General features: G+C 35.0%; 2 protein-coding genes and 1 pseudogene across 2 annotated transcripts in view; 2 read left to right on the top strand and 1 right to left on the bottom strand.

Annotated features, from left to right (window-relative positions):
* Window positions 1-27,271, top strand: part of ZNF804A (zinc finger protein 804A) — a 264,615-nt gene that overhangs the window by 43,673 nt on the left and 193,671 nt on the right. The window lies entirely within an intron of this gene.
* LOC117026245 (60S ribosomal protein L31) lies at window positions 9,649-10,102 on the bottom strand. The gene has a single exon (XM_033112864.1). The coding sequence runs from the start codon at window positions 10,080-10,082 to the stop codon at window positions 9,705-9,707; it is 378 nt and encodes a 125-aa protein (XP_032968755.1). The 5' UTR covers window positions 10,083-10,102; the 3' UTR covers window positions 9,649-9,704.
* On the top strand, window positions 11,345-11,659 carry LOC117026246 (non-histone chromosomal protein HMG-14-like; annotated as a pseudogene).

The following is a 27,271-nucleotide window of genomic DNA, read 5'->3' as shown; positions in this document are numbered from 1 at the left end:
TGTATGTGAAAATTGTATTGCTTGTTATTTCCTAGAAAGAAGATAGTCTAAATAGAACCCCTGCTTCTAGCCGTTCCCAATTGAAAAATGTTCAACCTGGAACTCATATATATCCTCCAATTTTCACAGTCGCTATGAGAACTAAGTCCAGGTTCTATGATGTAGCCTGCAGGTCTTCAATGATTTGGATGCTGCTTATCTCTTTAGCACCACTTTTTTCCTCCACTGTCTTCATACTTCATCTTGGCAAGATTTCAATCCCATTTTGTATGAATTTCAAAGAACTGATATTGCACTGCATCCCTGGGCAACAGATACTTATTGCAGTAAGTGACTACCCATGGGGCTTCAGCCATGACAGATCCCCAAAGAACCCCCAAGGCTGAGGTGATTGAGTCATCTATCCTTGATACCTAACCTAACCTTGAGTAGTATGATGCTTCTCTAGATCTGTTGTGAAAAGACTTTTGGGAAGCTCTAGACCACAAGTCCATCAACAGTCTTTGTAGTTCTCTGTGTACTTCATGTTATTCTTTTCCTTCATGCACTTGTTTATGCTCACTCACACATCTTTATTTTTTACCTATTTGTTAACTATCTTTTAGGACTCAGCACAGATATCATCTTCTCTAGGAGGTCATTTTTAAACTTTTAAGATTTATGAGACAAACCTCCCCAGTAACACCACAATACACTTTGTAAAACTCTACTTCTTCTTCTTCTTCTTCTTCTTCTTCTTCTTCTTCTTCTTCTTCTTCTTCTTCTTCTTCTTCTTCTTCTTCTTCTTCTTCTTCCTTCTTCCTTCTTCTTCCTTCTTCTTCCTTCTCTTCTTCCTTCTTCTTCCTTCTTCTTCTTCTTCCTTCTTCTTCCTTCTTCTTCCTTCTTCTTCCTTCTTCTTCCTTCTTCTTCCTTCTTCCTCCTTCTTCCTCCTTCTTCCTCCTTCTCCTTCTCCTCCTTCTCCTTCTCCTCCTCCTCCTCCTCCTCCTCCTCCTCCTCCTCCTCCTCCTCCTCCATTATTATTGTTATTACTATTATTAAAGTTTATTGGGGTGACAATTGTTAATAAAATTACATTGGTTTCAGGTGTACAATTCTGTATTACATCCTCTATCTACCACATTGTGTGTTCACCACCCAGAGTCAGTTCTCCTTCCATCACCATATATTTGATCCCTTTTACCCTACTGTTCCTAATATAAAGTTTTATGATTCTTCAATTTTCTTCCTCCATTGAATATTGATATTCTTGAGTACGGAGTATTTGTTGGATTTATTTTAGATTTCTAATAACTATTGCAATTACCAAAGAATGGTTTTTAACTGAAAGGATGAAAAAGAACAACACAGGAGATATTTTATAAATAACTAAAGTTGTCAGTTTTCACACATTTTAATTCATCTTTATCTTAAGTATTGAAATTGTTTGATTTTTATTTGGGGCGAGGATAGAAAAGTAGAGATCAACATAACTTGGATAAGCATGGAAATTTGGCCTTGGTAATTTCATAGATCTGACCTCAAATATGTGTCAAAATACAAATGAAATGAACACAATTGTAGGAAATGACATCATTAATATTTTCTACGAAAACCTTTATGTCCTTATTAAAATTTACACTTCTGCATAAAGTGCTTTGAAAGGATTTCCAGTTTATTTAAAGTGACTTATCAGGTAGCTTCATTAGTGAATTTTAAAAGTATTTAAGAAATATTATCAACACCATACGATTTCTTTCATAAAATAAAAGAGAAGGAAATGCTTCTCAATTTAGTTAGCCAGTATTTCCTTGATACCAAAATGAGGCAAGAGTAATACAAGAAAACTATAGACCAATATCTCTGACAAACAAATAGATATAATGTTTTTAACAAAGTCTTAGCAATTGAATACATCAATAAACAAAAATAATAATACATAGTGACCAAGTGATGACTAAGTGGGGTATATTTTAGAAATGTAAGATTGGTTTAACAAATAAAAATAATTTAATTCATTGTTTTAGAATAAGGGAGAGAAAAAAAACATGATCATCATAATAGATATAGAAAAAGTTTGGACAAAGTTCAAGATTTGTTTTTAGTGGCTTTAAACAAACTAAAAGGGAAATTCCTCATCCTGATAAAGGACATCTATGAACAATCCACAATTAACATAATACTTAACAGATGGAAAGCTTACTTATTTCCTCCTAAATTGGGATATAAGAGAATATCCCCTCTTACTACTTCAATTCACTATTGTACTACTTGGTAATATACAATATAAACAAAAGGTACATGGAACAACGGGCATAAATCTCAAATCATTATAATGACAAAAGCATTTAGAGACAGAAGTATCATCTATAGTGACAGAAAGTAGATCAGTTTGTTGCCTTTGACCAGGGAGGGAATTGACTAGGGAGAGAAACAAAGGAACTTTTCAGGATTATGGAAGTGTTTTATATTTTGATTGTCATCATCATTCAGCAGGTGTATACATTTATCAAAACATATAGACATGTATGTTTAGAACAAGTGCATTTTATTGTATGTAAATTATACCTCAAAATGTTATTTTTAAAAAGGAAGTTCATTGTTTTATTATTGTATAGAAAATATGTATAAACATAGATATCCCTGCATTTAATAACAATTTATTTCCGAAAGAACATACCCAATTTTTTAAATATTAAGTAATTGTAATTCTACCATGAAAACTTAATTCCAGCGCATGTCTTTATATCTTTATAGTGTTTTACATTACGTTTTCTAGAATTTAATTGCAACATATGCAGAAAGTGAGAATGTTTTCCTTCATCATAGAGATAAGCTCTTTATGGTAGGTTTTTCTGTGTTTGTTGATTTCCTAGGATTAGAAATCATATATTCCATATGAATGTAAGCTAGATATTTTACCCCAACAGATGTGCCAGAATATTAGCAGAATAAATCAGTCACAATTTTCTCTGATTGATCTCATAATCCGAGATATCATCTCTTTTAACTCTTTATGTCTTCCTGTCTTACACACACACACACACACACACACACACACACGCACACACGCACCTCTCTCTCTCTCTCTCTCTCTCTCTCTCTCTCTCTCTCTCTCTCTCTCTCTCTCGACATACTTCCCATTCATATGGTTACGGATTCTCTTCCATTGCAGAGAGGCCTCAGAAAACCTACAAATTGCAATGTTTTCAGGCACTGCTGTTTCCGGTTGATGCTAAGATTAATTATATAATTTCATTCTAGTGTTTCCTATGGTTAAAACTGAATTGTTTTAATGTGTTTTCTAACTTCATTACTTTCTAAGAGAAACTGTGTTTCTTTTTATTTGTTCTTGGTTCGTTTTTACTCTGCCTTTTCATGGCTATTATTTAATATTCCTGCCCTATACTCCTAAGCCTCTCCCCTTCATTCTTTTTACTTTCCTTTCAGTGGATAGTCTCTTATTTATTGAATCTTAGGCATATTAGCTGAGGGTATATTAGTATTCTCTATAATAGAAAATGATGCTTCATATTTACTTTCAAATACCCTTTTTAAAGTTTAAGTTTTGCTTTGCTCTTTAGGCCAACTTCTTCTTAAAATTAACAACAATAGTTTTCAAAATGCATCACTTAGGATATAACGGGAAAGAGAACTGTAGAAGTCAGATAATGTACTTACTTCTTTCACCCTCTTTTTTTATTTTTTTCCCTCCTTCTACGTTATCTTTTGTAGGCATATGGCAGCTGGTTACTCAGTGAGCCAAGTTTCATTAGTAACTCTGGCAACATCCCCAACTCTTTCTCCCTACTACCCCAATCCTATACACACAATTTAGGCATATCGTAGAAGCGCTTGTGTGCCCAAGATGGAAGGAATCTGAAGAGCTCATACCCGAGAGCGCACTCTCAATTCTTGTCCCTGTATTCTCAAAAGCTAGATTCTTTGCATGTTAAAATCAAGACCTTTAGACTGATGGCCTGTCCTGACTGAAAACGTCACTTAAGAACCTATTGTTTATTTTCTTTAAGCATTGGATACTTATTTTCTTTTTTATTTATTTTCTTTCTATGATCAAGAACAGCAAATATATTAATGTGCAAGGAATAATGATGTAAAACTAATAAAATCTGGGTCCTACTTCTGTTTTCTCACTTATTAGTCATAAGATCTTGGTCAAGTCATCTAAACATTTTGAATTTCGGGTTTTTCTTTTATAAATGAGAATTAAATGTTTTCTAGCAGTCTTTTTCTCACAGTGAGTCAATGAAGAACATAAAACATATTCTTGATAAATTTACTTTGAATAACTAAAAAGAGATACATACGTTTTTAGGTACTATTACTTTTCTGATTTTACCTTATTTTTACAATGTATTTATACTAAATAACTCAAGTGTAATAAACATATTTTACTACAACTTCAGATAAAAGTATTAGTAAATTTCCTGGCTCCTTCATAGTGAAGAACATAAAAACAAGAAGAATTTATTTATTACTGATACTTCTAGTTTTAATATTACATATTGAGAAAGTTACTAATCTTACAGAAAATAAACATATATGTTGAAACAAAAAATAAATAGCACAAAAGAAAAAAGCACTGGGAAACTCAGTCTGGCAGTATGGCCTTATATAGTAGGTGTCCTATGGGGCCCAGCGGCACAGTCTTCCTGGTCATGTGAGCTGGATGCTCGAGGACTGTCCCTTCTTTGGGTTGCTTATACCCATTTTTTTGTAGTTGAGCCTTGATATTTATCAGCACATCAGTGGGTGAGATGGACCTTCAGGCTTACTGGCTGTGAAGATTGGCTACGACCACAATGCATGAGCTACTGTGTGGGGGCTGACTTCACGGAGCAGATTTGTCCCAACAGGTGCCTGCGGAGACCATATTTTTGGTATGCCATTTGTGGGGTTAATCAGGTAGTGCTCTGTTGTGGTCTGAAGCCGGCCATCAGGTATGATGGTTTTGGAGCCTCTTGGAATAGGCTTCTGTGCAGGTCAGGATCAGCTGCTGCCTGTGACTAGCCGCAGTCTACCTGATAGAAGGCACTAAGTGATCCTTGGTTGATCATTTCCTTTGCTGGACATGGAGGCAAATGGAAGAAGCCATGCTGCAAATTTCAGCCAGCTTCCACCTGTACCGGCCCTGGAGAAGCTCAGGAAAAGGCCAAGGGCATCCTGAGGCCTGCCGCCTTCAGCCGGCTGCCTGTAGGACTCAACCACTAATAGAGGCTTGATCAGTATTCAGATGACTAAGGCAGGTTCTCAGGGAGTCACCAGGATGGGACATGTGGTATTCACCAGGTTAGTGCAGAGTTAGATTTGATGACAGTGCTGAGCCTGGGGTCATTCTGAACATTTAGAGCACACAGAGGCCAGCCACTGCCCACCTGAGGCCCATGGACCCCTAAGAGTTGTCTAAGAAAGACCAGCATGGACCAACCCTAGTTGCTCATTTGTCACTGATCAATGAAAAAGTCTCCAGCAGAGTGTGAGTTGGGTGGGTCCAAAATATTCATTTCTTAGATGTAGCTGTTTATAATTTTTGAAATAAAGTTCTAGGGGGAAATAGTTTTTAAAAAGAGCATTACACTGAATTAAAAAAGAAATGCTTACTACTACATCATAGGGGTGTAAAAGCTAGGGAATGTTACAAACTATAACAAGAAGACAGTAACATAATTTCATAGAACATTTTTTTTAACTTTTTAATTATTCATTGGAGTTTGAGATATGAGATTTGATGAAATCCTTGATTGGTTAATTCCTAGGCATTTAAAATAAATTATTTATGGAAGAGGGCCCTTTGCATTTTTTGTGAAATAGCATGTGTCTCCAGAATCTTTCTAAGCACTTTTCTCCTTCCTTTGTTTAGTATAGATTATCTTTTGATCTTCTCTCTTTCTACATTGTCCTTTCATGTTTCCTCATTATAGTGTAAATCAATGTAATGGCAATTGAAGTCATTTTGCTTGATTGTAGATTCAAACAACAGTTACCTGTTTTAATTTAATGGTATATAAAATTAAATTAAATTAAATATTTATATATACTAATTTCCTGAATACTTAAATGTGTATATTTTGTTCCCAAAATATAAGGCCATTTGGGATATAAGCAAAGACTACCCAAAGAATGACAAATAAAGCTGATTTCTTCAGCTTTTGCTATAGCTATTGGTTCAGATACCATTACTTTTTTTTTTTTTTTGATAGCAAAACAAAGGCAGGCAAGAAAGTGAGAAAACAGTGAAAAAGAGGTACTCAACAATAAGAAAGCAAACAATTTAATAAAAGAATGGACCAAAGATCTTAACAGACACCATATCAAAGAAGATATACAGATGGCAAGTAAGCATATGAAAATATGTTCCACATTATATAGGAATGGCAAATTGAAATATCAATGAAATAAATGAAATAAAACACACCTATTAGAGTGGCCAAAATCCAGAACAACAACAAATGCTGACCAGTAAATACTGACGAAAATGTGGAGCAACAGGAACTCTCATTCATCACCAGTGTGAACACAAAATGATAAAACTATTTGAAAGGCAGATGTCAGTTTCCTACAAAACGAAACATACCCTCACCCTGTGATCCAGCAATCTCTCTTCTTGGTATTTACAGAAAGGAGTTGAAAACTTATACGCACACAAAAGCCTTCACATGGATGTTTATAGCAAGTTTATTCTTAATGATCAAAACTTGAAAGCTACCAAGATTTTTTTTTCTTTCTTTAGTAAGTGACTGGATAAATAAACTATGGTACAACCAGACAATGAAGTATTACTCATGCTTTTTTTAACCCATAGAGTGGCTGGTATGGTGTCAGTCCAATTGACTTTTGGAAATAGAACATTTAACATCTGAGATCCCTAACAATATGTGTAATTTGATGTAGGTCAGGTCGCTCTGGGTTGTATGCATATAAATCAATTATATAGTCTTCTATTAATAGTTGCTGGTCTTGTCTGGGTATGGAGAAATTCTTACTTATAGTTGTTACTTTGGGTCCAAAGTTTAAATTCTACAGTTACCTGAGTACCTGGCTCATGAGAGGGATTGATATTTAGAAGCAACTATATTATTGGGGTGTTAGGAGAGTCATTGATGAAATATAAGGGTATGGACTAGGGAAGAGGAGGGAAGAGTTGATGAAACTGGAAGGAGAGAGATTAGAAGAATAATGGGTATGTGGAGAGCAGTCGATAGGGAAGCAATTGAAGAACAAGAAGAAGGAAGATTTACCAGGGAAAATAATTTGTTGTTGCTTAAAATTGTCAAATTGTGTTTTAGGGAAGGAAACTTTTTAATCAGAATTTCATTTGGAGGTCTCTACATACCACTTAAAACATGTTGCCCATTGGTTGCTGAGAAATCATACTCTCTTTCCTTTCTAAGGTGACTCTGAATAGAATATCCTAGTTCAAGTCAAATGCTTCCCAGAGTGGCCATAGAAGTTACTGTAGTATTATAATACACAAAATGTTGTAAAAAATCTGAAACATGTATTGTGTGATTTGGGATTTAAGTTAGTCAGCCTACTGACTATATATATTAGAGTTCTTTCTCTTCGAAAAATAAACATAGTGCAAATAGTTCTTAAAATTTAGCAAGGTTGACAAAGGATCGTTTCACATGGGTATTTGTTTTTCTCTCAGTGTGAAGTATTGGACTGTGAAATTTGGATGCCTATGTTTTTCTAGCTGTTACTTAAACGATTTCTGACATAATTTGTGCATAAGAAGAACATATGCCTATGCTAATTTGCTTTGATTTCAAGGCTAGCTTACATCATGGAATAGTTTATTGTAATGATAGAGAGCCACGTCATTAAGCAAGAACAAAAAGTCTGAGTTAGGTACAACGCAGACCTTTGCAACGGTTAATTCAAATATCTAAAAATGGAGAGAAAGGATAAGGGATTGGAAAGAATAGATATACCAAACAGAAGAAAGGTCAGAGTTTGATTGTTAAAGTCAGAAAGATCATGGGAACTCATGGCCATGATTGGATAAGGTCCATGAGTCTGATTACTGCCTGGACGATTGTAATTCACCTGTCTTTGCAGCTCACTTACAGACCTTTGCTGCTGGAAGATTAGTGTGCATATGTCACTCAGATATTGTATTTCTTACAAGTGTACTTTATTTTAGTATCTCCCACTGCTAGCTTATTTTAAAACATACTTTTTAATTAAAAGTAATAATATAGTCTGGAACTTTTTAAAAAATCAAATTCTGTTTTTTAAATGTATTCATAAAGTCACCACAAAAACCACTACTGTTAATATGGTAAAATATTACTATTTTGCTATGCAACATACATATTTTTTTCTTAAGTTGAAATCATGTTGTATACAAAAATTGCATCTTCAAATAACATAATATTGTGAACATCTCCAATTATAGGCAATGATTTTTAGAAACAGGTTGTTAACAGTTATACAATATCTCTTAGCATTAGTGTACCATATTACTTATTCCTACACAGTTGTAGTCCAAGTCACTTTTCCTTTTCTTTAAATAATATTGTAATAATTATTTTAATATTTTCCAGTTAGTTAGGAGGAGGTGATGGTTATTATTGCTGCTTTTGGGTTGAAGTATAGTTTAGTAGTACTGCATCTTTACAATTCCTGGTTTGGCAGATATTAGTGTATTTCATGGGGAGGAAAAATATTGATTAATTTTATTCCATATATACTTGAAAAGAAGGTTCATTTCCTGTGGGAATTAGAATTACACACACACACACACACACACACACACACACACACACACACATTTCCATTATTCAAGTTACCTCTACACAGTTTTCTAATAACTTATTGAATGCTTAAGATAAATGTTTTGTATAAATATTTATTATAGTAATTTTATACATACATGATGTGGTAAGCAGTACATTATAGTTTATTACCATGATAATCTATAAGATTTTGTACATATTATTTATTATATAATTAAAAATTTTCCAGTTTAGTTTATGAACAGACTTCAACTAGTCAACCATTTTTAGTTAAACTCTTATTTAGCTAATAAACAAAGTAAGCCTATTATTTCATTGTGTTTAATTTAAGTCTCTTTAAAAATCCAATCTAAAGATCTCATTATTTTCAGATGGCAGTTTTATGTGTTTTTATAAATTTACAAAACTGTTATTTTTGCTCCTATTTTCCAGTTATTATTTAATTTTTGTATTTCTATTCTTTCATTTGCCTTATAATATTTTATTTGATTGTATTAATTTATTCAATATTTTCCTGATAGACAATTACTATCAGGAAAATGCTTTAAATATTCCTGATAGTAATTGTCTTGCAACTTTACAAGATATGACTTAATCTATATTTCCCAATCATTTAAGTCACAAAGGAGATAACCTCAATTATCTCTCTGTGTAGGTGAGAAGTATATTGTGCTTTTATCCCATCCCCTAAATTTCCCCTTCTTCCACCCAATAATCAATAATCTGGGGGTGGGGAGTCAAACCACTGCTTAAAAATTACCTTGTGTCTTTGATTTCAGAATTTTTTTGACATTCTAAATTTTATATGTAAATTCTTAAAACATAATTTGTTATACTTATCTCTATTTTTAACTATTCAAATACTGGCTGGGTGTTTTTTAAAAGAGTTTTGCTGGGAACACAATGTGTCTTTTTTTTTTTTTTTTTTTTTTTGGCAGTTTTGTAACTTTATTTGACGACCAGCAGTTAGTTCTCATCCACATTAACTGTCTGCAGATTTTTGAAAGTGGTGACAGGTACGTAGGTAACCAATGTATAGAGCTTATTTGGTGAGTCTTCATCCTCATTACGCTTCCTGGACAACCGCACCCGGATGCGGTATGGGACATTCCTTATTCCTTTGGCCCAGACAGCTTTGTTGAGTCTGGTGTCAATGCGCACATCTGGTGTTCCCATCTCCTTCATGGCAAATTTCCGGATCTCTTTGAGTGCCCGTGGGGCCCGCTTCTTGAAACCCACTCCATGGATGCGCTTGTGAATGTTGATGGTGTATTCTCTGGTCACTACCTCGTTGATGGCAGAACGGCCCTTCTTTTTCTCGCCACCCTTCTTTGCGGGAGCCATCCTGCCGGGCCCAAGTTGGAAAGAAAAGCACAATGTGTCTTTATAATTTTCCACTTCAAGTCTCTTTTTTGATCAGAAAATTCTCTTCAATTATGGTTTTGAACTTTGTTTTTATTCCAATTTGTGTGGCTTCTATAATTTTCTCATTATTTTTAATTCTTGTCTTTCTTCTACATCTCTACAATTCTTCTAGTTGCATCTAGCTCTATTCTAATACCAAATTATATTTTAAATATCATCTGAGTCCCATTTCGTCTTTTGTCTTCTTTTTCTCTTTCTCATCTGAGCCTTTTGTCTTCTATTTCAATGAGATCATGAGCTTTTCCTTTTTTTCAAGGGATTCAAAAGTTTTCTAAAATGAGCTCTTTCTATATTGAGCACTTTCTCAGGACATTTATTTTCTCTAAACTAAATATGATTTTGTCTTTTGATACATATATTTCCAGTCTCATATTTACCCATCTTGCCATGACAAAAGGCTTAGCTGGTGTTTTTCAATAACATAAGACTTAGATGTTATAATCTCTTCTCTTTAAAGTTCAAATCTTTATGTTTCATTTCATTTACTAATACATACAAATAATAGAAAAACACAGAGGAAAAATATTTTAAATAATTAAACATCACAGAAAGATCTTTTATCAATAATTTATATGCTCAAATCCAAAAAAGAGAAGTCTGATGGAAAGGGTTTTTGTTTGTTTGCTTTGTTTTTAAACGGACATCAGGAATTTAGGAGGTAGTAAAATATGATCCCATTGGGAGAACTGGAATGTGTAACATACTCAAATGTCTACTACCTACTCCTATCTTCAGTATCTTCCAGTAGCAAAAATGAATTACCAATAAAAGTTATCTCAATATTTCTAAGCGAGGAGACCACATTTTCTTCACGTAGTGCACACTTAAACTTACTAAGAACATACACGTTTTCTGGTGATAAAACTCATTGTAGGTGATGACACTAACATAAGAAATAGTCCTTTCCAAGAGAATACGTTATTCCCACCCCAGTTAATAAAATATGCTTCCAAATAAATATTAGACTTCAAAACTTAAAATTAAACTTACATATAGATATTTTCTGGTGAGAAAACTGATTTTGAATGATGACACTAAAAGAAGCAATATTTTTCAAGGTTATAAGACATGCCCACCCTAGTTATTAAAAATATTAAAAAGTTGTCAAGCAGGCCATCTTCACTATTGCTGTCAGCATGCAGCAGCCCCTCAGGCTGGCATGCACTGGCCCTGCTGCCAGGATGCCCAAGGGGAATATCAACTCCACGCAGCAGGCAGAGAAGGAGGAGCCCAAAAGGAGGTCGGGGAGGTTGTCAGCTAAACCCGCTCCTGCAAAAGTGGAAAGGAAGCCCAAAAAAAATGCAGCAGGAAAGGATAAATCTGCAGACAAAAACAAACAAACAAACAAGTAAACAAATAACAAAAAGGAAAAGGAGAAACAGTCCAAAGTGTCTAATCAAGAAACTAAAGACTTACTTGCAGAAAACGGAAAAACTGTAAACGAGGCGAGTCCAGACTCTGATAAAGCAGGAGAGAAAGAAGCCAAGTTTGACTAATATCACAGTGGTCACTCTCCCTTCATGTACAATCCAGAAGAATATTTTTATCAAATATTTTGTAAATGAAGGTTTTTAAGTAGCTCTAGAAACATTTTTAAGAAATCACTTGCTTGTTGTTTATGTTTTTGGTGCAACCAGAAAATAGTGGGATGCTGAATATGGGAGGCTTTGATTGTCTTCCATATCAGTTTAACATTCTATAGATGGGGGTGGTTTTTATATTTTATAATACAAAGAATACTAAATGGTAATTTGTAGTCAGTCGTGCATTTAATATGTCGTGAAGATTTTAAATTACCTCTATTCTCATCGTTTGGGTAGAATTGTTTTCTAAAGAAAACCACACCTTGATCTTGACTCTCCCTGTCAGGCTTCTGTGCACTCTGTGACATCTTTGGTCATGGTAGCCCATTTTTCCTAGTAATTTTGTCTATGTGCTGTGAAAGATTGAAAATTTGATTATGTAGTGCATATAATATTAAAGTATGAATTAGCGGTACTTTTATGTAACAACGTATCAACATTTGAAGATATTGGTACTTGATATTCTATTAAGGAAAATTAAACTCCAAATTTTAAGTTGGAAAGTCACTGGAAAAGCTGTTTAGAATAGAATCACAAAGGTGCCCTTTAATATATGTGGGGAGAAGGGTTATCACTGTATGAGGGATATAAATGATAAATGTCTAACTATTACATTGTTTTGTACACCTGAAACTAAAAAAAAAAGAATAGAATCACAACTACATGACATTTTAGGTTTTTTGGTGCATAGGTTAAGAATTGTGTATAAATTGAAATGTCTGTATACTTATCCTCAAAACAATAAAATCTCTATTAAAGGAAAACTACATAAAATAAATATTAAATTTCACAGCAGTAATGTGAAATACATGAAATGTAGTCATTCTTACAGTATTACAAGTCATATAGATGCCTTAATATGAAGCCTTTATTTTCACTCACACACACACACACACACACACACACACACACACATTTTAGATATTTTGCCTCAGATAAAGCACAGGTTTTTCTTTAGGCAGAACTACTCCTTTTACTGTTTGTATTGAATCGAAAGCCACTTTAATAAGATCACTTTGATTTAGTTTTTATTTTTTTTCTTGTGTTTTTACATCTTGAAGATGCAATTAGAGACAAAAGTATTGCTCTTTCTGATTTTCAATTTTTTCAACTTAACATTCAGCTCATTTATATGGGTATACATGTCCAAATTACCATATACTTACCTAAAGGAGAAGACTCCCTACAGTATTTTATGCCAATAATAAATTGAAATTTCAAATTATTTCCATTGTTCAATGTAAAGTTTCTTTCAGCTTGCTATTTTTTTCTGTTATATCTATTTTTATTATACATATATGTATATATATATATATTTTTTTTTAATTTATTGGGGTGACAATTGTTAGTAAAATTACATAGATTTCAGGTGTACAATTCTGTATTACATCATCTATAAATCCCATTGTGTGTTCACCACCCAGAGTCAGTTCTCCTTCCATCACCATATATTTGATCCCCTTACCCTCATCTCCCACCCCCCAACCCCCTTACCCTCTGGTAACCACTAAACTATTGTCTGTGTCTATGAGTTTTTGTTTCTCATTTGTTTGTCTTGTTCTTTTGTTCTTTTTGGTTTATATACCACCTATCAGTGAAATCATATGGTTCTCTGCTTTTTTTGTCTGACTTATTTTGCTTAGCATTATACTCTCAAGATCCATCCATGTTGTCACAAATGTTCCTATATCATCTTTCCTTACCGCCGAATAGTATTCCATTGTATATATATACAATATATATATACCACAACTTCTTTATCCATTCATCTATCGAAGGACATTTTGGTTGTTTCCATGTCTTGGCCACTGTAAACAAAGCTGTAATGAACATTGGAGCACATGTGTCTTTATGCATAAATGTTTTCAGATTTTTTGGGTGGATACCCAAGAGAGGGATTGCTGGGTCATATGGTAATTCTATTCGTAATTTTTGAGGAACCTCCACACTGCCTTCCATAACGGCTGCACCAGTCTGCATTCCCACCAACAGTGTATGAGGGTTCCTTATTCCCCACAGCCTCTCCAACACTTGTTACTATTTGTCTTGTTGATGATAGCCATTCTGACTGGGGCAAAGTGATATCTCATTGTGGTTTTTATTTGCATTTCTCTGATAATTAGTGATGTTGAGCATTTTTTCATATGTCTATTTGCCATTTGTATGTCCTCTTTGGAGAAATGTCTCTTCAGGTCGTATGCCCATTTTTTAATTGGGTTGTTTGTTTTTTTGTTGTTGAGTTTCATGAATTCCTTGTATATTTCGGATATTAGCCCCTTATCGGAAGCACTGTTTGCAAAAATCTTCTCCCATTTAGTTGGTTGCCTCTTTATTTTGTCAATAGTTTCTTTTGCTGTGCAGAAGCTTTTAAGTTTCATATAGTCCCATTCGTTTATTTTAGCTTTTACTTCCCTTGCCTTTGGAGTCAAATTCATAAAACGCTCTTTGAACCCAAGGTCCATAATTTTAGTACCTATGTTTTCTTCTATGCAGTTTATTGTGTCAGGTCTTAATGCTTAAGTCTTTGATCCATTTTGAATTAGTTTTGGTACATGGTGACAGATAGCAGTCCAGTTTCATTCTTTTGCACGTGGCTATCCAATTCTCCCAGCACCATTTATTGAAGAGGCTGTCTTTTTTACATTGTATATTTTTTGCTTCTTTGTCAAAAATTATCTGTCCGTATTTATGTGGTTTTATTTCTGGGTTCTCAATTCTATTCCATTGGTCTATGTGTCTGTTTTTCTGCCAATACCATGCTGTTTTGATTATTGTAGCCTTGTAGTACAAGGGAGTGTGATACCTCCAATATGGCTCTTTTCTCTTAAGATTGCCTTGGCTATTCGGGGTCTTTTGTGGTTCCAAACAAATCTGATGATTTTTTGTTCTATTTCTTTAAAAAATGCCATTGGGATTTTGATGGGGATTGCATTAAATCTGTATATTGCTTTGGGTAATATGGCCATTTTAACTATGTTGATTCTTCCAATCCATGAGCACGGAATGTCTTTCCATTTCCTTGTGTCTTCTTCAATTTCTTTCAAAAATGTCTTATAGTTTTCAGCATATAGGTCCTTCACATCCTTGGTTAAGTTTATTCCTAGGTATTTTATTCTTTTTGCTGCAATTGCAAAAGGAATTGTTTTTTGTATTTCTTTTTCTGAGATTTCATTCTTAGTATTTAGGAATGCAATGGATTTTTGTACGTTGATTTTGTAGCCAGCAACTTTACTGTATTCGTTGATTGTTTCTAATAGCTTTTTGGTGGCGTCTTTAGGGTTTTCTATATATAGCATCATGTCATCTGCAAAGAGTGACAATTTAACTTCTTCATTCCCAATGTGGATGCCTTTTATTTCTTTCTCTTGCCTGATTGCCCTGGCAAGGACTTCCAACACTATGTTGAAAAGTAGAGGTGATAGGAGGACAGCCCTGTCGTGTTCCTGAACGTAGAGCAAAGGGCTTCAGTTTTTCACCATTAATTATGAGATTAACTGAGGGTTTGTCATATATGGCCTTTATTATGTTAAGGTATTTTCCTTCTATACCTATTTTATTAAGTGTTTTTTAATCATAAATGGATGTTGTATCTTGTCAAATGCTTTTTCTGCATCAATTGATAGAATCATATGGTTTTTGTCCTTTATTTTGTTTATGGAATGTATCACATTGATGGATTTGTGGATGTTGAACCATCCTTGTGCCCCGGGGATGAACCCCACTTGGTCGTGATGAATAATCTTTTTAATGCATTGTTGTATTCGATTTGCTAGAATTTGGTTTAGGATTTTTGCATTTGTATTCATCAGAGATATTGGTCTGTAGTTTTCTTTTTTTGTGTTGTCCTTACCAGGTTTTGGTATCAGGATAATATTGGCCTCATTATCCTGAGAGTAATGAAGAAGAGGCCACTGTCTCTTCTTCAATTTTTTGGAAGAGTTTGAGCAGGATTGGTATTAGATCCTCTTTGAAGGTTTGGTAGAATTCACTAGTGAAGCCATCTGGTCCGGGACTTTTGCTTTTGGGAAGATTTTGGATAACTGATTCAATTTCGTTACTGGTGATCAGTCTGTTTAGATTTTCCAGTTCTTCATGATTCAGCCTAGGAAGGCTATATGTTTCTAACAACTTGTCCATTTCTTCTAGGTTATTGAATTTGGTGGCATATAGTCCTTCATAGTATTCTTGGATGATCCTTTGTATTTCTGTGGTGTCCATGATAACTTCCCCTTTTTCATTTCTGATTTTGTTAATTAGTGTCTTCTCTCTTTTTATTGTAGTGAGTCTAGCCAAGGGTTTGTCAATTTTGTTAATCTTTTCAAAGAACCAGCTTTTGTCACATTAATTTTTTTCTATTGTCTTTTTGTTCTCTATTTCATTTAGTTCTGCTCTGATTTTGTTATTTCCTTTCTTCTGTTGACTTGGGTTTCACTTGTTCTTCTTTTTCTAGTTTTTTAAGGTGTGACATGAGGTTATTTATTTGGGATTTTTCTTGTTTCTTGAGATAGGCCTGTAATGATATAAATTTCCCTCTTAAAACTGCTTTCCTATGCAGCCATCCCAAAAATTTTGGTAGGATGTATTTTCATTGTCATTTGTTTCTATGTATCTTTTGATCTCTCCTCTAATTTCTTCTTTGACCCGGTCGTTCTTTAAAAGTATGTTGTTTAATTTCCATGTATTTGTGTTTTTTCCTGCTGTCTTTTTGCAGTTGATATCCAATTTCAAAGCCTTGTGATCAGAGAATATGCTTGGTATGATTTCTATCCTTTAAATTTGCTGAGGCTAGTTTTATGTCCCAAAATGTGGTCTATCCTTGAGAATGTTCCATGTACACTAGAAAAAAATGTATAGTCTTATGTTTTAGGATGAAGTGCTCCATAATCGTCAATTATGTCCATTTCATCTAATGTGTCAATTAGAGCTGCTATTTTATTATTTATTTTCTGTTTGGATGATCTATCCATAGTTGTCAATGATGTATTTAGGTCCCCTAGTATAATTGTGTTTTGGTCAATTTTTCCCTTTAGTTCTGTTAGTAGTTGCTTGGTATATTTCGGTGCTCCCTGATTGGGGGCACAGATATTGATGACTGTTATGTCTTCTTGTTGTATAGTCCCCTTTACCACTATGAAATATCCGTCTTTGTCTCTTGTTACCTTTTTCACCCTGAAGTCTGTATCATCCGATATCAGTATGGATATACCTGATTTTCTCTGGATAGCATTTGCTTGGAGTGTCAGTTTCCACCCTTTCACTTTGAGTCTATGTTTGTCCCTGTAGCTGAGATGTGTCTCTTGGAGACAGCATATGGTTGGGTTTAGTTTTTTGATCCAGTCTGCTACTCTGTGCCATTTTATTGGTGATTTCAGTCCATTTACATTAAGGGTGATTATTGATATGTGAGGATTTCCTGTCATTCTATCTTTAGTTTTCTAGTAAGGCTGTGTCTCCATTGTTTCTTTGCCTTTTTCTTGTTGTCTATTATTTCTGTGTGGTGGTATTCTATGATGTTTCCCTCTGTTTCTTCTTTTATTACGTTATATATTTCAGTTCTGGATTTTTTTTGAGTGGTTAACATTAAGTTTATGTAAAAGAAAGTTTAATATTTAGAGTATTCCATTTTCTTCAGCACGCTTACTTTCTCCATTCCCATATTCCAGTTTGGGTCTTTACTCTCTCCCTTTTTATGTTTTGGTTGCCACAAATTGTCCCTGTTGATAATGGTCAAATAGCCTTCTTTAATATTTCTTGTAGTTCAGGTCGTGAATTAGAAAATTCCCTCAGCTTCTGTATGTCTGGAAAGGTCTTTATTCGTCCTTCATATCTAAAGGATATCTTTGCTGGATATATTATTCTTGGCTCATAATTTCTCTCTTTCAATAGTTTGAATATTTGGTTCTACTCCCTCCTGGTTTGTAGAGTTTCTGCTGAAAAATCTGATGATAATCTAATGGGCTTTCCTTTGTAGGTTACCGTCTCCTTTTCCCTGGCTGCCGTGAGGATTCTTTATTTGTCGTTGATTTTAGACAGCTTCAATACAATGTGCCTTGGAGAAGTCCTGTTGGGATTAAGGCAATTAGGTGTTCTATTTGCTTCTTGGATTCGAGGATCCAGTTCTGTCCACAAGTTTGGGAAGTTCTCATCAACAATTTGTTTGAATATATTCTCTGTTCCCTTCTCTCTTTCTTCTCCTTCTGGTATGCGCATTATTCTTATATTGTTCTTTCTGATGGAGTCAGAAAGTTCTTGTAGAGTTCTTTCATTTCTTTTAATTCTCGAGTCTCTTTCTTCTTCCATCCGTGTAATTTCCAGGTTTCTATGTTCGATGTCACTGATTGTTTCCTCCATCTGGTCAACTATACTACCTAAGCTGGCTATTTCATTCTTAATTTCTTCTATTGAGTTCTTAATCTCCAGAAATTCTATTTGGTTCTTTTTTGAAATTTCAATCTCTTTTATAAAATGCTCATGTTGTTCTTTGATTGTGTTTCTGAGTTCATTAAATTGCCTTTCTGTGTTTTCTTGCATCTTGTTGAGTTTTTTCAGAACTGCAATCTCGAATTCTCTGTCATTTAAGTCATGTATTTCCATTCCTGTAAGTTCCTTTTCTGGAGACTTTTCACTTTCTTTCTAAGCTGTCTTGTTGCCTTGGTTATTCATGGCAATTACTGATTTATTATTTCTCTTCCTAGCATCTACAGGAGTGGCTTCTGCAACAGATTGAAAGGAAGAGGTCTTTCTTTTGTTTTCCAGTACTTGTTGGTAGAATGTTTTATTTTCTCTGTGACTGCAGCCTTTTTTTCTCTCTCATACGGTAGTGCTATGTTTTCTCTGCACTATTCCAGCTTCTCAACCAATGGGGGATTCCCTGGGAGACTGGCTTCTCCTCTGTTAATAGTTCTCCTGGGTTACAGGGCACAGTGTCCATGTGGGTATGCGGAGAGCTTTTGAAGTTCCAAATCTCTTCCTGCACCAGATTCAGAGTCCGTATGTTTCAGCAGTTCTGTTTATTCCTGCAGGGATCCGCCCAGATAGGTGGGGCCAGGGGCAGCGTGAGTTGTGAGAGGTGGCCCAGAGCAATGGCGGCGACCACCACCACACCCGGTCCTGCTTCCACAGCTCCCTCCCCTTTGCTGGAACTAGTTGGGCTGCAAACCTGTGTCTGCAGTCCACAGTTCTCAGAACAGCAAATATTCTGTTCTTTTGATCTGTGGGGACAGAGCCAGGAGTGCAGTTTCCAGGCTCTTGGCCTCGCGTGGAAAGCTGCTGGCTCAGGTAGTAAATTGCCATCGATTGTGATTGGATGGCCATCAACTGTGCCTGGATGGCCATCAACTGTGCCTAGTTGGCCATCAGCTGTGACCAGTGAGCTACTGGCCACTAATATAATTGCTATGGCTATGCTAGCAGAAAAAAGGGGCTAGCAAGAAGATGGTGGCTGAGCTAGCAAGAGCAGATTACGGTTAGCATGGTGGATTGCAGTTAGCAAGTGAGGTGGGTTGGCAGAGAGAAGTGGACAGCAGGTTGGGGATCGTGTGACTCTTGCTTCCTGTCCCAGCTGCAGCGAAACTATAGTGGTGTGTCTCCCCTGTCTTTGGCTCCGTGGTTGTTCCTCCTCTATTTTGTTTGGCCTCACCATGTCCTGCGTTCTTATGTGGGGAGCGGGAGCTGAGACCCCACAGGCCACCCTGCATGACATGATCTGACACTGCTACTGTTCTGCTTCTAGCACCGGGCAGGTGGGGGCAGGGTGAGCTCTGGGAGGGTAGGGAGGGGGCGGCTAGTCTCAGTGCCTAAGGCTTCCGTTCTCCGCTCTACAATGAGGGCTTAAAGCATCATTTTCAGCCTTCTTTCCTCAGTCTTTTCTCTGAAGTCTCTGCCGTGAGTGTTGGGTTCAGCCATGTTATATGCTGTCCCCTCAGCCCTGTGGGCCATAATCGGAGCCCTAGCAGTCCGAGTTCTTCCCTCTCCCACAGCTGCGGTAGTTCCAGGATGCAGCGAGCTCGGCGCACTGAGCTAGGTCTGTGTCCTGTGCCCTCTCGGCTCGTCTCCGCACTTCTCCATTCCGTCCTCCCCCACTCGCACGATTTGCCCACCTTTAGGTGAATTCAGTAGTGGGCCTCCTCGTCTTGCCTATCTGCTGTGCAGGGAGTCCTTTGTGGAGTTATAGTTGTTCAATTAGTTGTAAATTCCAAGGGAGATTTACAGAGGCTCACCTCAGGCAATCATTTTAATGACGTCTCCGCTATTTTGTTTTAATAATTACATGTCATTACTAGAGTTTCTCTAGTTGCCACTTGAATTTAGAGTTTAAATGTCATTTTCATGCAGTTTTTAACTGATGTTTTCTTCCAAATTAATTTTACACACTGAAGTCTACAACTGGGTAAATAAAACAAAACAAGAAATAAAAGGAGTCCTATGAAAATTTCTTAATATGTTTTAAATTCTATTAAGCAGAAGTACTTCATGATACAATTGAATTTTTCAGTTAATAGACACATTTTAGAGATACACATCTAAAATAAGCTGCATCTTAGATTATTTACACATATTGTATCTCCCAATTGTTTTCATTTATATACATTGCATTATGCTAATTACATTAATATATTACATTATGCTTTACTAAGTAGCCCTTTCTTATTTGTTTGCTTATTTATTTATTTATTTTATTCATTCATTCATTCATTCATTCATTCATTCATTCATTCATTCCTGGTTAGGACATAAAACTCCAAGAAAAGTCTGGTATTACAACCAACATGTTACAGAAATAATACTCTTAATAATTTACTATTTGAACTTCCAACTCATCTGTCACTGCCTTTTCACCAGACACCACCAGGAAAACATCAGTGCTTAAACAAGTATCCTTTATTGTTCACTGCAGCCCACTAAAGTGCCCCACCATGGGGAACTGAGGGCCATATTGGTTAACATTGTTTAGAACAACTTCTAATAGGATTTGGGCTAGTGTAAGGTGATTTAGGGAAGGCTTAAGGAAGTGGTCTTTGTCTTGACTTAAGAAGCAAAGGTGTTTTATGATTGACTATCTTAAATCTTATCAAGGAGGAGAGAAAACTAGAGCCAGGCCAAATCTGTAATTAGTAAAGCAGCATCATAGATTCATATTAGCCTGGATGGAGGGTGCTGAGCATTTTGGACAATGTTCATGACTCTATCTGTGTTTAGACATGATTGCAGAGTGTTCTTTTGTTTGTTTTGACCTGTGTATAGGGTAATGTTAAGGAAAATGTGCCTTCATTGGCTGATGTGAGCTTTTGTCTATTAGTTTTTATCTGTTCCTGTATGTGAGGTGATTTCTGTGCTGTGATCAGGCGTTGAGTAAATTCCCTTTCTGGTCTCATTCTCCCAAGCAGGGGAGATATGAGATAATGTTGCTGTTCTGTCCCCCGTTGGTCTCATTCTCCTGAACAGGGGAGACTGGAGATGAGGTTGCTTTTCTATCTTTGCTGTGAGGTGATGGTTAGCTTAGGGTTAAATAAATTATTGATCAGGGGTTGCAAAAATTCCCTCTTTGTTCTGTCTGTTTCACCCACATCAGCAGATGAAGGGTAGAAGTAGCTAACTTATATCAGGACGACGTGACAGGCACGTTGCCAGGCTTTGGAAGAACTTAGGCTGATGGTCCCAAGCAAGAACAGTAGATATTGCTTATCTGGATGAATTGCCCCTTTGGCCGGATGGGCAGCATTCATACCAGTAAATGCCAGACCCTCCCGGAACTGGCCATTCCCGGAGGGGAAGGCAGGAACAAGAAACTTGGCTCTAAGGTACATCTGAGAAAACATAAAACAGACCTCAGATGGCAGTATAATTATTATTTCGTCACTTGGTCATTTGTCATTGGTGATTTTTCATCATTCTAACATGTTGAAGACTTCCAGCAACATACAACTTACAACACCAGGGTGTGTCCTGACTTTCAGTCATGAACCTGGTGAAGGCTGGCTGGTTTTCAACCTCTCCAATGTTGTTCCCCACGGTTAGCCTTCTTGAGAACTTGTTAGCATCTAGAAAACTTGTATGCAGTTTGCAGCTTACAACATCAAAAGGCGTCTTAACTTCTAACAACAACAATGACAATAACAACATTCTTCAGATTGTTAACACCTTGAAAACTTATATGCAGCTTGCAGCTTATAGCATCAGAAGACACCTTGACTTCTAATAACAACAAAAGCAACAGCAACGATATTCTTGGGAACTAACAGCGGTGTGGGAGACACCTGAGTTACTCTCAGCTACAGACCTGGCAAGGTTTTGATTTATTTGACTTTTCCAGTGTTGTTCTCCCCCAGTTTGGTGAGCTTTTGGCATTTACTGTAATAGTTACTATCCTATAGAGCTTATTACTGCTTTTGGATACTCTTTACTGATACTGTTGGTGTATTTAGCCAAGTGATTTTTGATCAATAGTAAACATATGTTGAGCTCTATTAAACTTATAAGTATGTGTACTCCTCTGACATGACATTATTATCAATGTATATAGTTTAGTCTTAACCATCTTTACTTTCTGACATTAATATAGTCTATTAATTGCCTTTGTTTTTTGCTATTGCATATTGCTAAATCAATTGATTAGATATCAAATAAATTAATTAATTAGCCCCATTCCACGCCTCATTACACTGTGAAAGTGACAGAGTGACCTTGTTCTGTAATGATGATTTTGAAATTCTTTGTGTTTAACAAGAGAATAGGAAGGCTGAGCTGTGAGTGCCAAGTTAGTTCCTAATGTCGGGGGCTGCTTTTCTCTTTCTCAGCTCAAACTTGTCAAGCTACAAAAGATATTACTTGTGTGTGTGTGTGAGTGTGTGTGTTCCCCAAAATTAAATTTCTTGATACAATTTTGGGGTGAGAAGTTTTGACTAAGGATAAGTCAGAAAAATTGCATTGAGGCTTGAAGTTAAAACGGAACAGAAAAATAAAATTAGGAAAATGAAACCCATTTATAGCTCAAACTCAAGGAAATATGTAAAGGACAAGAAAGAAAATGAAAACCTAAATATTTCTGTAATTAATTTTATTTACCCACAGAGATTTATAAGGAGAGCTGAATTAATCAACTCACAATTTGATATGTAATTATTCAATAATTATATGCCTAAAAACAGATAAAATTATTGAAATAATGCTTATTGATTCCATGTATTATTTTGGTTATTTGAAAAATGCATCATCAAATAAATAGTATCGTTGAATATTTGCATGATATATGGATGATAATTCATTGTATCTAGGATACTTAATGTTTCATGTACTGTGTTTTTAATTAAAGGAAATGTTAATTAGAAGTTTATATCATTATTATATGTGCTGAGAGATTTCATCTTATCTGAAACTCCTACTAAAATAACTTTAGCAGTTACATGAAAATACAGAGTAATAAATAAGTGTGTCTATGGAGTATCATTCTAAACTTACATCATAATTCAGGGTCACAAAACACTCAATTACAGGAAAAATTAAAAGATGGCTTTATGGTAGAAAGCTATGTTAGATATGTTATGCCTTTTAACTATGGGTCAGCCCTTAATTTAATCCACAAAGTCTCTTGAATGCATTCATTTTTTCTTTCTTTTTTAATTTTTAAATTTTTCTTCAGTCACAGTTGATATTCAATATAATTTTATTTTAGTTTCAAGTATGTAGCATAGTAATTAGACATTTATATAATTTATGTAATACCTACCTGGCACTATACATAGTTGTTGCAACGTTATTGAGTATATTCTCTGGGCTGTACTTTACATCCTCGTGACTATTTTGTAACTACCAATTGGTATTTCTTAATCTCTTCACCTTTTTCCCTTCACCCAATACCCAAACTCCCCTTCCCTCTGACAACCATCACTTGTTCTTTGCATCTATGAGTCTATTTCTGTTTAGTTTGTTCTTTTATTTTGTTCTTTAAATTCCAAATATATGTGAAGTCAGATGGTACTTGACTTTCTCAGCCTGACTTATTTTACTTAGCATAATACCCTCTAGGTCCATCCATGTTGTTGTAAATGGTAAGATTTCATTCTCTTGTATGGCCCAGTAATATTTCACTATATATATGTATCACAGCTTTATCCAATCATTGTCTATTGATGGGCTCTTAGGTTGCTTCCATATCTTGGCTATTGTAAATAGTGCTGCAGTGAATATAGAGGTGAATGTATCTTTTTTTGAATTAGAGATTTGGATTTCTTCAGGTAAATACCCAGAAGTACAATTGCTATGTCATAATGTAGTTTTGTTTTTAATGTTTTGAGAAACTTCCATACTATTTTCCATTGTGGCTGCACCAATTTGCAATGCACTTCAGCAGTGCACTAGGGTTTCCTTTTCTCCACATCCTAGCAAACACTAGTTGTTCATTGATTCATTGATGATGGCCATTCTGACAGGTGTGAGGTGATATATCATTGTGGTTTTAATTTGCATTTCTCTGATGATTAGTGACATTGAGCATCTTTTCATATGTCTGTTGGCCATCTCTATGTCCTCTGTGGAGAAATGTCTATTCTGGTCCTCTGCCCATTTTTTAATTGTTTTTTTTGGTGTTGAGTTATATGAGTTGTTTGTACGTTTTAGATATTAACCCCTTTTCAGGTGTTTCCTTGGCAAATATTTTCTCCCTTTCAGTAGATTGTCTTTATATTTTGTTAATGGTTTTCTTTGTTGTGCAAAAATTTTTAAGTTTGACGTAGCCCCATTTATTTTTTCTTTTGTTTCCCTTGCCCAAGGAGATAGATCAGAAAAAAATATTACTAAAAGTAATGTCAGAGAATTTACTGCCTGTGTTTCCTTCTAAAAGTTTCATAGTTTCACGTCTCACATTTATGTCTTTAATCCATTTTGAGTTTATTATTGTATATAGTGTAAGAGAGTGGTCCAATTTCATTTTTTTGCATGTATGTGTCCAGTTTTCCCAACACCATTTATTGAATGGACTGTCTTTACCTCACTGTATAGTCTTGTCTCCTTTGCCATAGATTAAATGACCGTAGAGGCATGGGATTGTTTCTTGGCTCTCTATTCAGTTCCATCGATCTGTGTGTCTGTGTTTATGCAAGTACCATGCTATTTTGATTACTATAGACTTGCAGTGTATTATGATATCAGGTAGCATGATACCTCCAACTTTGTTCTTTCTCAGAATTGCTGTGGCTATTCAGGATCTTTTGTGGTTCCAATATAAATTTGAATTATTTGTTCTGGTTCTGTGAAAAATGTAATTGGTATTTTGATAGAGATTGCATTGAATCTATAGACATTTATTTGTATCTTACTCAGTTTTTTTCTTTAGTGTCTTATTGTTTTCTGAGTACAGGTCTTTACCTCTTTGATTGAATTTATTCTTAGATATATTTTTGGTACAACTGTAAATGGGATTATTTTCTTAATTTCTGTTTCTGATAATTTATTATTGATGTGTAAAAATACAACAAACTTATGAATATTATAATTTTGTATCCTGCTACAATACTGAATTCATTTATTGGTTCTAAATAGTTTTTTGGTGGACTCTTTAGGGTTCTTTGTATATGGTATCATGTCATCTGCAAATATGGACAGTAAAGGAAGTAATTCTTCCTTTCTAATTTGGATGCCTCTTATTTATTTTTCTTGTCTGATTGCTGTGGCTAGGAGTTTCAATACTGTGTTGAATAAAAGTGTTGAAAATTGTCATCCTTGTCTTGCACTGGATGTTAAGGAAAACAGTTTTTATAGCTTTCCACCATTGAATGTGATTTTAGCTGTGGGTTTGACTATATGGCCTTTATTATGTGTAGACATGTTCCCTCTATTTCCACTTTACTGAGAATTTTTATCATAAATAGATTCTGATTTTGTCATATGCTTTTTCTGCATCTACTGATATGATCATATGATTTTTGTGCTTCATTTTGTTTATGTGCTATATCACATTAATTGATTTACAGATATTAAACCAACCTTGCATCCCAGGAATAAATCCTACTCAATCATTGTGTATATTTTTAATGTATTGCTGAATTCACTTTGCTAATATTTTGTTGAGGATTTTTGTATTTATGTTCATCAGGGATATTGGCCTATAGTTTCCTTTTTTTGTAATGTCTTTGTCTAGCTTTAGAATCAGAGTAATGGTGGCCTTGTAAAATGAGGTTCGGAGCCTTCCATCTTCTTGTAATTTTTTGGAATAGCTTGAGAATGGTAGGTTTTAATTCTTCTTTGACTATTTGGTAAAATTCACCTGAGAAGCCATCTTTTCTAGGACTTTTGTTTGTTGGGAATTTGTTGATTACTGATTCTATTTTGTTAGTAGTAACCAGTCTGTTCAGATTTTCTGTTTCTTATTGATTCAAGCTCAGAAGATTGCATGTTTCTAGAAATTTATCCATTTTTTTCCAGCTTGTCCAATTTGTTGTCATATAATTGTTCATAATATTTTCTTATAATCCTTTGTATTTCTGTGGTGTCCGTTGTCACTTCTCTTTCATTTGTAATTTTATTTAATTGGGTCTCCTCTCATTTTTTCTTGATGAGTCTGCTTAAAGGTTTATCAATTTTGTTTATCTTTCAAAGAACCAACTCTTGGTTACATTGATCTTATGTATTTTACTTATTTCTGCTCTGAGTTATATATATATACATGTATATATATATATATACATGTATATATACAAATCAGTAAAAGGATCAGAGCACAGAGAGGCCAGTCGCTGCCCACCTGGGGCCTGCTAACCCTTGAGCATTTTCCAAAAAAGACTGTAGCAAGTCCTGGGGCTGGCTGCTTGCCATATATATGTATAATGGCATATATATATATATATATATATATATATATATATATATATATATATATATATAATTCAAAGCAGAAATAAATAAAAAATATATATAGTCTTCCACTTACTATGTGGTTTTTGCTATTCTTTTTCTTGTTCTTTTAGGTGTAAGATGGAATTGTTTATGTGATATTTTTTGTGTGTTTTTGTTTCAATCTGAAGTGGTTTTCTTGTACACAGTTAATATATGCGTTTTGTTTCTCATCCAGTCAGCTAAACTATGTCCTTTGATTGGAGCATTTAATCCAGTTACATTTAAAGTGATTATTGATAAATATATACGTACTGTCATTTTATTATTCATATTTGTGTTCTTCCTTTTTTTCTTTTCTGTCTTCTTTTCAAAGAAGTCCTTTAAAATTCTTGTAATATTGATTTGCTTGTTAGGAACTCCATTAGCTCTTCTTTGTCTGGGAAGCTCTTTATCTCTCCTTCAATTTTAAATGATGGCCTGACTGCGTAGAGTAATCTTGGTTGTAGGTCCTGACTTTTTATCAGTTTGAATATTTTATGCCAATCTTTTCTGGTCTGCAAAGTTTCTGTTGAAAAGCCATCTGACGGTCTTCTAGGAGCTCACTTGTAAGTAAGTAGTTGACATTTTCTCGCTGCTTTTTGTATTATCTGTTTGTCTTTAACCTTTGACATTTTAATTATATTTCTTGAAGTGGAC

The sequence above is a fragment of the Rhinolophus ferrumequinum genome, chromosome 8 (genome assembly GCF_004115265.2).
Source record: "Rhinolophus ferrumequinum isolate MPI-CBG mRhiFer1 chromosome 8, mRhiFer1_v1.p, whole genome shotgun sequence".
In the NCBI taxonomy this organism is placed as follows: Eukaryota; Metazoa; Chordata; class Mammalia; order Chiroptera; family Rhinolophidae; genus Rhinolophus; species Rhinolophus ferrumequinum.
Note: the sequence above shows the minus strand (reverse complement) of the source record. Positions and strands in the feature narration are given on the sequence as shown.